The sequence below is a fragment of the Olea europaea genome, unplaced genomic scaffold, assembly GCF_002742605.1.
Source record: "Olea europaea var. sylvestris unplaced genomic scaffold, O_europaea_v1 scaffold971, whole genome shotgun sequence".
NCBI lineage: Eukaryota > Viridiplantae > Streptophyta > Magnoliopsida > Lamiales > Oleaceae > Olea > Olea europaea.
This window is the reverse complement of record NW_019268212.1, coordinates 97,300-114,746: the sequence shown is the minus strand read 5'-3', so window position 1 is coordinate 114,746 and position 17,447 is coordinate 97,300. Positions and strand designations below refer to the sequence as shown.

General features: G+C 36.9%; 1 protein-coding gene across 1 annotated transcript; it reads right to left on the bottom strand.

Annotated features, from left to right (window-relative positions):
* Window positions 1–7,937: 7,937 nt before the first annotated feature.
* LOC111392729 lies at window positions 7,938–10,219 on the bottom strand. Its single transcript, XM_023018133.1, has 7 exons — window positions 10,096–10,219; window positions 9,799–9,861; window positions 9,359–9,429; window positions 9,215–9,265; window positions 8,766–8,971; window positions 8,386–8,532; window positions 7,938–8,262 (listed from the first exon to the last, which is right to left on the bottom strand). Exons 1-7 carry the CDS (start codon window positions 10,217–10,219, stop codon window positions 7,938–7,940), a joined length of 987 nt encoding a protein of 328 aa, XP_022873901.1.
* Window positions 10,220–17,447: the final 7,228 nt, after the last annotated feature.

The following is a 17,447-nucleotide window of genomic DNA, read 5'->3' as shown; positions in this document are numbered from 1 at the left end:
TGTGAGCAATTAGGGGTAAAAAAGGTAACTGCAGAATTTTTGGAAAAATAAAAATTTTTGTGGGATCACTTGACCCCACAAGATTCCATGTGAGTCCGCCCATGGTCAAGACGAGAGATCCCTTGAAAGCCCACCCCTTTTAGATATTTTAAGCCTTGAATAACCAATAAGTCGATCACAAGAAGTGGTATGGTCATAATTAACTTGTGATGTGAATATTCAAATTATGTAGATGCTAACATGATACGAGAAATTGAGGTAAATATCAACAATTACAACTCTAGTACATTTTTGTACTATGATATTGTTTGTGATGTTCTGGTTTACTATTAGGTAACTTATTTATTCTTAATGTCAAGCATTAGCATTCTAGCAGCACCTACATTGTTATTTCATTCATAGTGTACCTAAGGATAGTGACTAGAATCCTTTCACAAAGGTACTGTTCTTCTTCTTCTTCTTTTTTTTTTTCCTGAATTAATATACCTAACTGAAACTACCAACAAGCATTAAAGATAGTCCGGGATAAGGAATTCGGTGTTAGTAACCCTTCATGGACTACGGATCCACACAAGCTTCGTATAGTAGGCCAAGCCTTATTTTTTTATTTGTCTGCTAGTGTGGTCTCATGGAGGTGATGACCGAGAAACTGTTGGATCCTTACCTCAAATAGAATTATAATGCAATGACAAAGGGGTATGTTCGTTTCTATGATTACTTTCTCACTACAACTATTTCAAACAAAATTCAATATACATTTGAGTGATTTTTATACAAAATTGGAGAATTTTGACTGCAAAAGATAGTGTAATAAAATAATGAAAATGATGATCAAATACAAACGAGCTTCTAGTTTTATATTGCTTAAAAATAAAAAGTATTTGTATGAACACGGACAAAGAATTATTAAATTCAAATTACTTTTTGCAAACATGTAAAAATATTATTATCATGAGATTAAAACAAAACAATATTATAACAACCCATATACTCTGCACTATGTGTTTTGAAGATAAGAGATAAAGAAAGAAACTTGTAAGGTTGTAACAATGATAGTGAGATCAAACTAATATGCTAAATTGAATCTTTAAAATTTTAATTCAAAGGGATATATATCTTGTTGGGTTGAAAAAATAATGATTGGTGATTTTTTGATGCAAAATTTTAAGAGACAAAGAGGCCTTTTGTTTCGTTAAGAAGAGAAAATGAATGTTTGGAAAATAAAGTGTCAACTTAGTTATAAAGAGGGAAAGTAAATCAATGATAAATAAATGTAATTGATATATATACACACATACACGGAAATGATCTCCTAAGCACCGTTGACATGTCACACCATTTAATTGGTGAATAAATTAATGGTAGGTCCTAGGTATTTATTGATTCACTAATTAAATGATGTTACATGTCACCGATACTTAACATAATCTAAGTACCGATAGTTAGGAGATCATTCCTATATATATAAAGATTTTTATATTTTCAATTTTTATTAGTTTCTTATGTTTGCATACAATAATTCTATTTTACAAAATTTCATAAATATAATTTTTCATTTTTCTTCAACAAACTAATTACCTTTAAATAATTTGGGGCTCTCGCCAAAGCGGGACCTAAGACGATCACTTGCCTCGCTTATACTCAGGACCTCCACTACATATGCATGATTGGATGTACATTGCATGCACTATAATAATTATTGGACATTCTCTTTCGTGTGTGCTGCAATTGTACACTAGATATGAATGATATTGATGGATATCATTGAGAACATTCAAAGGATCAAATTAAGATACGATGGACCTTGTGTTTTCCTTTTGGTGGTGGTTGTTCACGAAATAATTCTTTCGATTTAAAACTACCGCAAGTGTACGGTTCGTAACAAGTAATAATGTGGATTTTTAAAAATCCGAATATCATCCCTCAGAGATTGAGTAGTTCAATTCTATATAATCTAACCTTAACCGAATCTAATTGAGTGAAAATATGGTTCAAATGCAAAAAGCCCTAATTTCAATTAAAAACCCTAATTTCTATTAAAAATCCTAATTTCTCAATTAGAAACCCTAATTTTGAAATTTCTCTAATTAAACAACTCAAACACTCAAGTAAATGAAATTATGCAAATTCAAAAGCTAATTTATGAAAATGAATCAAAATAAAGTCACTAGGATCACGAATCCCCAATTGAAGTTATGAAAACCCTAATTTCATAAAATTAATGACCCGACGGAAATTTGCCAATTCAATGTTCCTAATTCTATCCAATATATTCTCTCGATATATATTAGACCTATTCTTCCACACCATCAGCATATATCTCTATGGATGATGCAAATATACAAGACTGCATGTGGTTTTGTGAACAATTAAAGAATTGCATAAAGCATATGGGTATATCGCTATCCCCTATCTGACCCTATGTTAATTTACACCTTATTGAACCTATTCCACTTCTCTCGAATGTAAGAAATAAGTCATCAACACTCACACAATCATTGGCCACTAATTGCGGAAGAAAATCAATGCATATAAACCAATCAAATTATCCAAACGCGTCTTTATATTAAATTCATGAAATATGGAATTAAAATAACAAATAATGGTTCATTGATCACCTAGTAATTGAAAACCTAGCCTAGAATATTCATAATTACAGAAAAAAATGAAATTAATAAAAAGAAAGAATAGCACCTGTATGAAAATTTCTTGAAATCTTGAATAAAACCTTGAGAACCCACTTGAATTCTTGTGGAATCGGCTTCAAGATCGTGTTTCCTACCTCCAAAAGTAAAGAGTTTCGAATTTTAAAGTCATGCGACCGCATGGTGTTAAACCATGCAACCGCATGGTTTAAGTGATCTACCTCAATAATATCCCTACCTCCTCATGTGCGGCCGCATGGTATAGTTACATGCGGCCACAAGGTTGTAACTTTACAACCTTGCTATTTTGGTCCCTGAACTCCGTTTTCTCTTTTCTTGATCTCTTTTCTTTCTTTCCTTTGTTGCATTATCAAATATTAACTTCTAATTGATGTTTGGGTCAATCAATTCCTTGATCACTTGCTCGGCTCATCTTTTGATTAATTGTAATTCAGTCCTTCGTCTTTCACTTTTCTTCAATTCAGTCCAATGTTACTTCTTTCTTCCTCCGATCGTCTTGTATCGTCCTCAATCTCATACTTGACATATTTTCATTCTCGTTTTGCACTTTAGCTCAACTTCCCAATATTTGCACCTTTGGTCCCCGAACTATCGCTTTGTTCCGCTTTGGTCCTTTTTCGGCTCTCTTCTTCTGAATTTCATCTTTTCCATAGAAACACCTACATTGCATGAATTTAACGAGATTTCGTCATAATTCAACTACTTTGTTCATGTTTAAGTCATGTTTGTGAGCTTAATAAGTGTGTAAAAACACACTTATAAAATCCCCCAAACTTAAACTATTGTTTGTCCTCAAACAATGTAGTGACTTAATGCTAAACAAACATGGCTTAATAGCTTGCCGTATCTCAGAATTGGACTTAGTAATAATAATAGCAACAATATCAAGAGTACGAGAATTGAATCAACCTTTACTCATCAAATGCAATACTCAACGTGTGTGTGTGAACTCATGCCAACATATCAAGCTTATGATTAGTTTATTCCCGACCCATAGTGGTCAAATTTATCCTTACGTCACTCAAGAGATACACAATCCCCAAATGTATTCTTTTCACACAATTTCTCCGGGGTGTATTCTAAGGTTAAGAGTTTAAACAATTCTAATCCTTACCCTCTTTTAGTTTGGATAGATTTTACCATTACAAGTTCACATATCAACAAGTAGAGACTCTCCTTATTTTGATTGCTTCAACCTTTAGGATTAAGCTAAGCTACTTGGCTCGCATTGAGGTTATAGTTCTATCAACCGAATGTCCAACGAGGGCTTTTATATTTTTTTATTTTTTTATTTTTTTTTGTGTCATCTTCTCATTTGCTTTCTATATAACCCATGTAACGAGCTTTAGGCGATGACTCTCAAACCAGTTGGTTTTAGGACACCAGGTTTTAAACCCTTGCAGTCTTATTCACTCGAGTTATAAAGGCTCGATAAGATGACTTTTTATCAATTTCTCCTTTTTCTTGCTTTCTATATGACCCTTATAACGAGCTTTAGGCCGATGACTCCCAAACCAGTTGGCATTAAGGCATCAGGTTTTAAACCCTTATAGACTTACTTGCTCGAGTCATAAAGACTTTTTGAGAGAAGTGATAATTTTCCACTTTTTACTTTATGCCCTTTCCTTGTTTTTCTAGACATTTGACTTCCAAAACCATCCTCACTTAAAGCTTTCACCTATTTCTCACCTTCCGGGTTTAAACAATCCACACGTTATAATTTCATGCACGAAGCCCCCACTTATCTCCATGTTTCCCTACAATGGTTCAATCATCTCCAAACTATCTTAAACTGGTATTACGGGTTAATGTTATAGAGGGTTATTCTAGATTTCTCCTAATTTATTCTAAAATTCCAATCAATAACTTAACACGTGAAGTATGAGTGGCGTGCAAAAGAATGTCAAGCAATGCAGCAACAAGTATTAGCCAATTAAATCCTGTACTAAATCCACAGTTTCTAGCTTATACACGTCCAATAATCACATTATATCTGGTAAGGCTACCAAATCCACACAAGCATGCAAAAGTTCATCAAGACTCACTCATCAAGTATGCGTCATGCAAAAACTTGTCAAAATTAACGATGGATTGTGAGTATGCAAAATAATTACATGCCGAATATTTGTTTGAAATTATGCTACCAAATGTAAAGTTAGAATGACAGAATTTAAAACATGGACGCAACTTGGCAATAAGAGATTAACAAAACTCCCCTGATCAATTCGGTGGCTGTGGTGTGAAGTTGGGACTCGCAGCATCATCTTCAGGAGGAGGTGGGAGGCGAGATAGGACTTGTCTCAGCAACTCGAACTGCTGTGCTTGCCCAGGCTGAATGGCTTGAAGACTACTTTCCATATTTCCTAAGCGATCCCAAGTTTTGTTCACACGCCACTGTATGCCATCCATTCTCCCAGCGTACATGTTGAACCTACCATTCATAGTCTCTACTTCTCTTCTTGCAGCTGTGGCTTCATTCATAGCACCTTTTGTGTAGTCTCGGGAGGAGTAGAGGTCTCTCTGCTCTTTTTCAACAGTGGTGGTCATCGTCTCGAACCTCTGCTGGAGATTTTGTATATCCCTACTAGTTCTAGTGGCTGTGGCAAATATCTGTCGAAGTAGCTGTGAATCCATCTCAACTGGTTGTGGCGGGGCTTGTGGTAAGTGTAAATCTTCAGCTGCTTGTCCTTCTTCCTGTGCATTATGTCTTTGCTGCTCAAGTCTGTCTTGTTCTCTCTTCCTTACCTTAGCTCTTTCCTGAGCTTCAAATATAGTGAGCTTTATCAATGGGCTTGATTTCTCAGGCATCTTCCCTACCTCAATTGTAACACCAACGACAAGACATATTCCGCTAATCAGACTAGAGAAGATCATCGAAGACTGCCTATCTCCCCAGGTCCCCAAATTTTGTATCTGATCATAGATAAGAGTAGCCAAATCAACTTTGCATCCCTGGACTAAATGATATATGAACCCAGTAGTTTGATCTATGAAAGTTGTCGATGTGATGTGGGTTTGATGTTATGGCCCATGAAGACCCAGAGGATGGCTATGGAGGGAGTAAGCTCAATTTAATGCCACTCTACTGTGCGTAGGGGCCAAGTATTTTCTCTTCCCAAGAGAACCTCCACCACTTCATTCCAATTGAATTGAGTGGGAATCGGGACCACATTGTCCAAATTAAGATTGTAGAAATCATGAATGACGGCTGGGGAGAACATTATCCACTTACCTCGCACCCACGTCTGGTATAAGTGTTCAGAATCCAGAGTCTCAATTTCACTATTGAAGTTTACATAAAATTCGTGGACTATACTTTCATAAACCAGGTATGGCTTTTCTATAATCTTCTCCCATCCACAGATTTGTATCAGATTTGTCAACTCAAAACCACGGAAATCATCTAATCGGACCTGTCTCTCTGGTATCATGCCCCAATAGCGTACTACGTTCTCGTATCGAGCTAATGTTTCTACATCTCGAAATCTTCGCACACCTCCTATTAGCTCTCTGGTGAAGGCTGTGCCGGAGGAAGAACCGACTTTTTCTTTACCTTTTGATGTTCTCTTTGGCGGCATCCTACAAAAGTAAGGAACAAAGTGTATCAAGTTCTTGGAATAAGAAAATGATAAAGAATATCATTGACATGCAAGAATCCCCCAAACTTTCTTCAAAATGTGTTCAATATTCAACGCATGGAATTCAATGTAACATCAATATTGCATTAGTGAGAAAAACTCAAAACTATGGCTCTAACATGCACTTTTTTAAAAATCGACCCATGATTAAGTGACCGTCTTCAACCCCAAGCATCATCGAGAAATATTAAAATTTCCCAAGACAATGTCTGAACACATGAAAGTACTCATTGTGGTCTAGCATATATCCAAATTTCAGTACAATCGGAGGTCGTTTGGTAAAAAAAATACATGGACGAAGTTAGTGATGTGAGTTAATATGGCTTAGCAATTATGTGTTTATGTGCACAAATATGTGAGGCTAATGTTTTCTAATGAAATTCCATGAGATTTCTCGTCTAGTACGCCTCACATTAACAATGTAAATCATCACACAAATGAAAAGTTCAAAATTTCGAATCATATGTCTCATTGACATTTAATCGAACACGTTGTGTGCATTGGGAATTTCCTTCACTTTGTTTTGATTTACACTTAGGGCTAGTCTACAAATTACAATTCAACACTTACCCAATTCGAAAATGCCATGAAATCAAAGAATAGCTTTAAACTTTGCATAGAGATTAAATTTCTTACCTTTAGAGTTTTTGTGAAAGGAAAGTAGATGGTTATGCTTCAAATTCTTGATAACAATGCCAATGTTGGGAATAATGTAGGGTTAGGGTAAATATGTTATGTGTGTTGGTGATTTATTATGTGTGAAGATGGATTGGGGGAAGGGAGAAGTGGTGTGTTCGTGTGGAGGTGTTTTAGGGAGAAATGGGGTGGATTTGCAAGTGACAGGTTTAAAAGCCGTCACTTAGACACCATGCGGCCGCATGGTGTACTTGGTTTGCCCCAAAATTTGTTCGGTAAGGGTCCATGTGACCGCATGCACAAAGCAATTTTTTTTTGAAAAATATCTCGAAAAATAAAACGAACGACTTTGAACCACGAAATACTTTACTTCACACTCAAACACCCAAAACACTTTCTTTAACCCCGACTCATGCAACTATAAACGTGTAGTGCCTAGACTATCATGCGTGAATGATCGATGACCTAATAAAACATACGAAATGTAAACAAATTCCTAAACAAATGCAATAAAATAAATTGAAGAATACAGTGGGTTGCCTCCCACCTAGCGCTAGTTTATAGTCGATAGCTCGACTTTCCTGTATCTTCTTCACGTTGGGTTGTTGCGTTGCACAATGGACTTTTGCTTAGGGAAATTATAGCCCCAATAATGTTTTAGTCTTTGCCCATTGATGATGAAAGTGTCTTAGGTCTAGTGACTCACTTCAATAGCCCCATATTGCATCACCTTAGTTATGGTATAGGGACCCGACCACCTTGTTCTTAGCTTTCCTGGGAAGAGTTTGAGTCTAGAATTGTACAATAACACTTTCTGGCCAACTTCAAACTCTCGACTTTGAATGTGTAAATCATGCCATCTCTTGGTGCGCTCCTTAATCAACTTTGAGTTCTCGTAAGCTTTCATTCTCATCTCATCCAATTCATTAAGTTGTAGCAGTCATTTTTCACCGGCAGCCTTGAGATCCATATTCAACTGTTTCATAGCCCAATATGCTCAGTGATCCAATTCCAATGGTAGATGACATGCTTTCCTAAACACCAGGCGGTATAAAGACATTCTTATTGGTGTCTTAAACGCTATTCTGTAAGCCCACAGTGCATCGTCCAACTTCTTAGACCAATCTTTTCGAGATGAGTTCACTGTAACTTCTATTATTCTCTTCAACTGCCTGTTCGAAACTTCAACTTGCCCATTGGTTTGTGGATGATATGGAGCTGCTACTTTATGTTTCACCTCATATTTGTTTAACAGCTGCTCTAATTGACGAATTATGAAGTGTTTACCCCCATCACTTATTATCGCCCTCGGTGTACCATATCTTGTAAATATGTACTTCTTCAAGAACTCTATCACCACTTTCGCGTTGTTAGTAGGCAATGCAACAGCTTCCACCCACTTAGAGACATAGTCAATGGCCACCAAGATATATTGATTTAAGTACGATGGGGAAAAAGGTCCCATGAAGTCTATTCCCCATACATCAAATATTTCAACCTCGAAGATGTAATTTAGTGGCATCTCATTTCTTCTTGAGATATTTCCGATTCGTTGGCATTTATCACATCTCTTCACATACTCGAATGTGTCTCTAAATAAAATAGGCCAATAGAACCCGACTGTAATATCTTTGTAGCAATCTTTGAAGCTCCAAAATGCCCAGCATATGCAAAAGAGTGACAATGTTCTAGAATCTTCGGTACTTCATCTTCAGGAATGCATCTTCTAATTATCTGATCTGCTCCTCTTCTGTAGAGAATGGGATCCTCCCAAAAGTAATACTTCAGCTCTACGAAGAACTTCTTTCTTTGATGGCTAGAATACTCTGGTGGCGGGATGGACTTAGCAAGGTAGTTAACAATATCAGCGTACCATGGGACTATTTCTACTCCAAAAATTTGCTCATCTGGAAAGATTTCATTTATGTCAACTAACATCTCAGGTTCATCCCGTTCCAATCTTGATAGGTGGCCGGCTACCACATTTTCACTGCCCTTCTTATCCTTGATCTCAATATCGAACTCTTGCAACTACAATATCCAGCGGATCAATCTCAGCTTAGCATCCTTCTCTGTCATAAGATACTTCAGAGCAGCATGATCTGTGTAGACGATGACCTTAGACCCAACAAGATACGATCTGAACTTGTCGAATGCATAAACCACAGCTAGCAATTCCTTCTCGGTCGTCGCATAGTTGATTTGGGCGTCGTTCAAAGTTCTACTTGCATAGTATATCACATGAAAGATTTTATTCTTTCTTTGTCCCAATACCGCACCAACTGCATGATCACTCGCATCGCACATTAGCTCAAAGGGCAAATCCTAATCAGGTGACACAATCACAGGCGCTGTTGTGAGTTTTTCCTTCAAAGTATTGAACGCTATCAAACATTCCTCATTAAACTCAAAAGATACCTCTTTCATTAGTAGGTTGCACAGAGGCTTGGTGATTTTGGAGAAGTCCTTTATAAACCTCTTGTAAAACCCTGCACGCCCAAGGAAGTTTCGAACTCCTTTTACTGATGTAGGTGGTGGTAATTTCTCAATAACCTAAATTTTCATCTTGTCCACCCCTATCCCCTTTGCCGATACTCTATGTCCCAAGACTATTCCCTCTTGAACCATGAAATGACATTTCTCCCAGTTCAATACTAAGTTCGTTTCTCTGCATCCTTGTAAAACCAAGTTTAAGTGATCTAAACACTCATCAAATGAGGTCCCAAAGATTGAGAAGTCATCCATAAAGATTTCAATAAATTTCTCTACCATATCTGAGAAAATTGCCATCATGCATCGCTAAAATGTGGCAGGAGCGTTGCAAAGTCCAAATGGCATTCTTCGGTATGCAAAGGTACCATAGGCGCATGTGAATGTCGTCTTCTCCTGATCATCCGGTGCCACTGATATCTGATTATAACCTGAATACCCATCTAGGAAATAGCAGTGGGAATAGCCTGCCAATCTCTCCAACATCTAATCTATAAACGGAAGAGGGAAGTGATCTTTCCTTGTAGCGGTATTTAGTTTGCGGTAATCAATGCAAACTCTCCACCCTGTTACCGTCCTTGTAGAAATCAACTCATTCTTTTCATTCTGAACCACTGTAATTCCTCCTTTCTTGGGCATAACTTGCACTGGACTAGTCCATTTACTTTCTAATATCGGGTAGATTATTCCAGCATCTAGAAGTTTGATCACCTCAGCTCTTACTACCTCCTTCATGTTTGGGTTTAGCCTCCTTTGACTTTCAACTGTTGGTCGAAACTTCTCCTCCATGAGAATTTTATGCATACATAAGGAAGGACTGATCCCTTTGATATCAGCTATGGTCTACCCAATTGCTTGTTTGTTATCTCGAAGCACCCTAAGTAGTTTTTCCTCCTCCACTTCACTAACCATGTTTGAAATTATCACTGAAAGTGTATTAGACTCCCCCAAATATGCATATCTTAAGTGTGGGGGCAGCTGCTTAAGTTCCAACTTTGGTGGCTTCAGAATAGATGGCTATGATTTCTCAGGTCCTGTCCCAAGCTCCTCAAAGTATCGTCTCCGTGTGTAAGGTGGGTTGGACTCCAAAAATCTTGCACACATTTCTATGTTCACAGAATCAGAATTTGTGGATTTAGAATATGCAATGTAGGCCTCCAATGCATCTGATGGATTTTGCAGTGTAAATGACTCTTCAATCATTTTATCAATCATGTCAACCTTCAAACATCTGTCAGTCTCTATTGGCAGTTTCATAGCCTTGAAGACATTGAATGAAACATGTTCTTCTCCCAATCTCAGTATCAATTGCCCATTCTGAACGTCGATCAAAGCTCTACCTGTGGCCAAGAATGGTCTGCCCAGTATTAAAGGAATATCTTTATCTTCTTCCATATCCAGAATCAGAAAATCTGCTGGAAATATGAACTTCTCCACTTTAACCAATACGTCTTCAATTATTCCTCGTGGATGTGTAATGATTTGTCAGCCAGCTGTAAGGTCACCATGGTAGCTTTAGCTTCTCCCAATCCTAATTTCCTGAAAATAGACAATGGCATTAAATTAATACTTACACCAAGATCACATAAAACTTTATCAAAATAAAATTCACCAATGGTACAAGGGACAGTGAAACTCCCTGGATCTTTCAGTTTTGGCGGGAGCTTTCTCTGAATCCTGGCACTGCACTCCTCTGTTAGCATAACTGTCTCATGATCTCCTAGCTTCCTTTTGTTTGATAGGATGTCTTTCAGGAATTTTGCATAGCTAGGCATCTGAACCAGTGCTTCAGCGAATGGGATGTTGATATGGAGCTTCTTGAAGACTTCGAGAAACTTCTTGTATTGTTGTTCCATCTTTTGCTTCTTCAGCCTTTGGGGAATGGTATGGGTGGCTCATATGGGTTCACAGCTACAGTTTCTTTATCCCTTAAGTTTTCTTTATTCGCTCTCGGTGTTGGCTCTTTTGTCTGTTCTTCTTGCTCCAAAATCTCTTCTACTTCAGGAGACATCTCTTCTCTATTTGTCACGGGATTATTCACTTGTCTCTCAGGTAATTCCACTCCACTTCTCATTGTTATAGCCTTTGCATGCTCTTTCGGATTGACTTTTGTGTTACTTGGCAGGCTGCCTGGTGCTCTACCTGTTAATGCAATTGCCATCTGTCCCATCTGAGTTTCCAAATTCTTAATGGCTGCATTCTGGTCCTGAAGAGTGGCTTCTGTCTTCTTCATGAATTGGTTGTTCGCCTCCATATATTGGTTGGTCTGTTCCATGAATTTGCCGAACAGTTCTTCCAATTGAGGCTTCTTCTCTTGCTGTTGATATTGCCCCTGTGGCCTATTCTGATTTTGGTTGCTCCAAGAAAAGTTGAGGTGCTTTTTCTAGCTTAGGTTGAAGGTCTCTCCATACACGTTATTTTGCTAGTGTTGGCCCCATTGAGCAAAATTTGCTTGCTCTTTTCCTTGTGTCAAAATTGGGCATTTTGTTGTCACATGCTCAGCTCCACATTCCTCACAATTTGCCTTCTTTGTCTACGCTGCGTTAGCTGACTGGGTAATGTTTTCCGCCTTATGAAATAAGGAATCAATCTTAGCGGATAACGCTGAATATACATACACTTCATAAACTCCTGATGTCTTCTTCGGTACTGCTCGTTCCATGGTCCACATTGCTGCGGTTGTAGCCATTATCTCATATAACTTCAATGCTTCATCAATTATTTTTGTGAACAATGACCCATTAGCTGAAAAGTCGACCATGCTCTTGAAAGCTGGAAGTAGCCCTGCATAGAAATATTGGACCTGAAGTCCCTTGTTTATCCCGTGGTGTGGACACATCCTTAGTAGATTTTTGAATCTATTCCAAACCTCATCAAAATTCTCAGATTCACCTTGCCTGAAGATAGATATGTCGTGCTTTAGCTTTGCGATCTTGGCCGGTGGGAAGAACTTAGTACAGAACTTCTGAGATAGGTCATTCTAGGTAGTAATGCTGGCTATCGGCTGAGAATCAAGCCATTCAATCGCCTTGTCCCACAAAGTATGTGGAAATAGTCTTAATCTTATGGCGTCGTCAGAGATTCCTTGATATCTGAAGTGCTGATACATCTCTAAGAAACGCGAGACGTGCGTGTACGGATTCTCTTCAATTCTTCCATAAAACTTATGTCCGTTCTGAAACAGTTGTAACATTTGTCTTCAACTGGAAATTTTGTTGCCCGAACGGTGGATATACAATGCTGGACTGGCTTTGAATGATTTGAGGGGTCATGAACTCTCCAACGAGCATGTTTCCTTCGTCTTCTTCCCCTCTTTCATTGGCTTGTACAACAGGATTGTGTTGTACGTTCTCAATCTGATTTCTCGCTGCTCTGTTTTCTCTCTACCTTCTTCTGAAGCTTTGTTCGATCTCTGGGTCGGCTGGGAGTAGATCTCTTTCAGCAGATCTTAGCATGCACTTCTGCAATAGAATTCGATTTAAACACTTAAAGTAACTAAAATATGCACTTATGTAATAAAACTAAATAGCAATAAAATAAAATGAATTAAAAGAAAATTAAAAATAAAAAAGTTTGAGTTAGTGCTAAATTGAATAAAATTAAACGAACACTCAATCCCCGACAACGACGCCAAAAACTTGTTTGCGAAATAATTCTTTCGATTTAAAACTACTACAAGTGTACGGTTCATAACAAGTAATAAAGTGGATTTTTAAAAGTTCGAATATCGTCTCTCAGAGATTGAGTAGTTCAATTCTATATAATCTAACCTTAACCGAATCTAATTGAGTGAAAATATGGTTCAAATGCAAAAAGCCCTAATTTCAATTAAAAACCCTAATTTCTATTAAAACCCCTAATTTCTTAATTAGAAACCCTAATTTCGAAATTTCTCTAATTAAAGGACTCAAACACTCAAATAAATGAAATTATGCAAATTCAAAAGCTAATTTATGGAAATGAATCAAAATAAAGTCACTAAGATCACGAATCCCCAATTGAAGTTATGAAAACCCTAATTTCATAAAATTAATGACCCAATGGAAATTTGTCAATTCAATGTTCCTAATTCTATCCAATATATTCTCTCGATATATATTAGACCTATTCTTGTACACCACCAGCCTATATCTCTATGGATGATACAAATATACAAGAATGCATGTGGTTTTGTGAACAATTAAAGAATTGCATAAAGCATAAGTGTATATCTGTATTCCCTATCGGACCCTATGTTAATTTACACCTTATCGAACCTATTCCACTTCTCTTGAATGTAAGAAATAGGTTATCAACACTCACACAATCATTGGCCACTAATTGCGAAAGTGCATGTTTTGGTCAATCTCATACTTGGCATATTTTCATTCTCGTTCTATACTTTAGCTCAACTTCCCAATAATTGCACCTTTGGTCCCCGAACTATCGCTTTGTTCCGTTTTGGTCATTTTTCGACTCTTTTCTTTTGAATTCCATCTTTTCCATAGAAACACCTACATTGCATGAATTTAACGAGATTTAGTCACAATTCAACTACTTTGTTCATGTTTAAGTCATGTTTGTAAGCTAAATAAGTGCGTAAAAACACACTTATCAGTGGTTATTGTATTTTCATTGTGCAACTCTACTGTGAATTTGTGGTTATCTAATTTGTTGTTAGTAATGCTCATTAGCTATGCGGCTGATACAAAGGAAATAGTCATTGGCAGACATAGCGTCTTTCCTAGCGTTGACGAGCTAGTGTGGATTTGAACAGTTTTGAGTTAGGGAAAATGAGGAGAAATTTCATTTGAGAGCAAGCGATACTTCTTAAGAGATAGTGTAGGTCATGACCTGAGTGAGGAAATTTTCAATGAGTAAGGCATTTATGGGTGGAAGGATAAAAGAATCCAGACCACTGCCTCGTATTGAGGGTTTGGAATCTGGAAGATAGAATTAGAAATGGGATGGGGGGAATCAACTTTCGTCAGAGGTGGTTTCACTATGCCATCAATGTACCCAAAAATTGACTGAACATAGGGCTTGAGCTTTCTGCATGGGTTAGAAAGTGATTAAGATTGTTATTGACAGTAATGAGCAGAAGGTTGGATAAGGAAGCGGAGGAGAATGAGGAGACCAATGAGGATCAGGTGTTCATCATTTTAATGGCTCAGTGATACTATATAGAGAACAATAGGCCTGTGATTTTTTATTTTTACTATATATGTCTAATTGTGAATTACATTTTCTTTATATAGAGCTCAATCCAACAACTATTCTGCTTTGTAGCCTATACATGTGAGTTATCCATCTGGGACGGTGGAGAGAAAGACCAGGGCACAAAATTGACACGCTTAGCATACTTTCCAAAATTGAGAAATCAGCGATTCTGCCTACAGGGAATTCAATACAATTCTTACTAGATTGGCATAGGATTTTCGATCCATGCATTGACCCTCCCTCTACCTCCCTTAGTGGAGGCTCTGCCAGTTGAATTTTACTATAAACCCTAGAAAGGAATTGAAATTGGAAACTAGAATTTGCTAGAAAATGCTAGGCTTTTATGGAGATGAAGTGGTCAGTAGATGGTTTTATATAAAAATTAAGTGAGTTAGTGTTAGAGTTTGATTGGCAGATAGAGATGTGCTGCTGATAGATGATGTGGCATGAAGATTGAAAATGAGAATTTTAGATTTTTATTTTCCTTTTAAGTAGAATTCAACTCGATAAAAACTTTTACAGTTGAGCATCTCCATATATAGTGTACTGTTTTCATCTATTTAGCAATAAAGACATGGTCATCCGTCTTTCTATTTGCATAAGCTATTACAGAAGCCTCGAAAAATGATTATATTGTGATGCAGCGTGCTATAATCACCACCCATTGCTGGACTAATGAGATGAAAATTTTCATCAAGGTGAATGGCAATCACCAAGATAACTACTAAAACATTATAAATCTTCATTTAATACAAATTATCAAATGAGAAATCATGTTATTGAGTATTTATCCTTTTCAGCCACACTACGTGTGGTGCACGTGCACATCACATGCGACAGATGTGAAATGGACGCCTAAACTCTTTTAAAATTCCTTCCTGAATGAGCACATTTAAATATTTAAAAAATTGGGAAATGAACAAAAAAACTGGAGAATTTGTCCTTCCAAGCTTTAATATAACTTGTAAGATTCATGTGCAAGTCACTCGATGTATGTAATTTTTTTTTTTTTTTTGGGTTTTTGGACGATCATGAAAAGAACTAAAATGTAAAAGATGGGAATTACAGCACCAGAAGCTCTAAAGTATAAACAATCAACTTCTACCATCTTTGGAATGAAGTATTCACCATCGAGCACAAGCACGGACAAAAACATGGATTAACCATATAGAAAATGCAAGTAACAGTATAAACCAGAAATGAAGTCCCAAAATGGTATCAACATCCAATGGGCATTCATATCCAATTTAGTCCAAAGATTAGTGCTTTATATATCTTATGAAACATAATAGAATATTCATTTCCATTTGATATTTCAAACAATGCCAGTTACCACAATATAGTTAAGCAGGTAACATCTCTGTCTTCAATCACATATTCTTAAGACAACTGATTATTGACAAACAAAAAATAAAATAAAATAACATAGACTTGTATAATTGAATAAAATACTATTATATTTAGAAGAGTCTTTAACTGATAAAAATCTGAAGACCAAAACCCTTAGCCACTATTTGACAACCATTATCTTGGAAAACCAATGTTTTGAACAACGTTTTTTAGGAAAATGTGCAGCTAAAAAGTAGGGAAAGTTTTGGATTTAAATGCAAAAAATTACATTGCGTGTATGTGTGGTTGAAGAAGAGAATGTAGAAAAAAGAGTTTTCAAATAATAGTGGTCACAAGTAAGGGCTTAATATCCATCCAAATGCCATAAATAATAAATTCAAAACCGTAGAACTCTTCCAAAGCAAAGCCATTCTCTTTATCTTTTCCATCGGCTATCTTTGGCAACAAACACTGATTAATGTTAGTCAGAACCCCACTGTTTGCAATGGTAACATTTCCCGAAAGCTTGCTCAAATCTTCATTGATCTTGTTGAACAATCGACCTCCGACGGTGGATTTTCCTGGCTCAGTTTAACCAATCTCTATCTTATTAAACACACCCAACAAAGGCTCCAACCCAAACAACGATTCTTACTTCGGTTGCTCAACTCAATGTGTTCACAAAGAATACAATATGGTGGCTACAATGAATCACAAAGAATAGAGGAAGACACATTCAATTTAAGGCTCAAGAGAGAAAACTAGAGAAAAATGTAGGCTGCCTCTTTTCAATTGCACACACACGCGACTCATTCACAAATGAGGGCAATATATAGTTTTAGGGTGTAATAATATAATGGGCTCATGGACCAACTAATTGTTAAAGGGGGCGGAACACAAATTGAGCCATCCAAGAAATAAATGGGCTGTGAGCAACATTAACTATATTAAGTTGCTTCAAATGACCCTCAAGTTGTTTTTCGGGTTGAGCCAATTAATCGAGTGTGTTAATAAATATTTCAATCATCGGCCGAACCCTATGAAATCTAATCCGACTATCCAACACTGTTAACATCATCGCCAGGGATTATTGGATATCAAAAACCCAACAATCTCCACCTTGGTGCCCAATAATCTACAAGTAACCAAAACACAAAGTTTAAACTTGCACAATCAAGGTAATCCAATAAAATTGGTATCTTAGACCTTACCTCGTTTTTCGAACCGAAACACACACCATACCTACTCCATGTACTCACCGGGGCTAAGGTCCAAAAAACACCCAGGTAGAAACAAGTACTTACAGTGAACAACTAATCATGCGATAAAGATATTATATAGGATAATCACACAAATCTTTTCAAATTCACGTTCACACAGAATTAAAGATTAACACCAAGTTAATTAGCACACGGTCAAACACATATGCAACAAATGCATAAATGACCTCATGAAAGATCTCACCACACTTATCCTATCTCATTTCGTG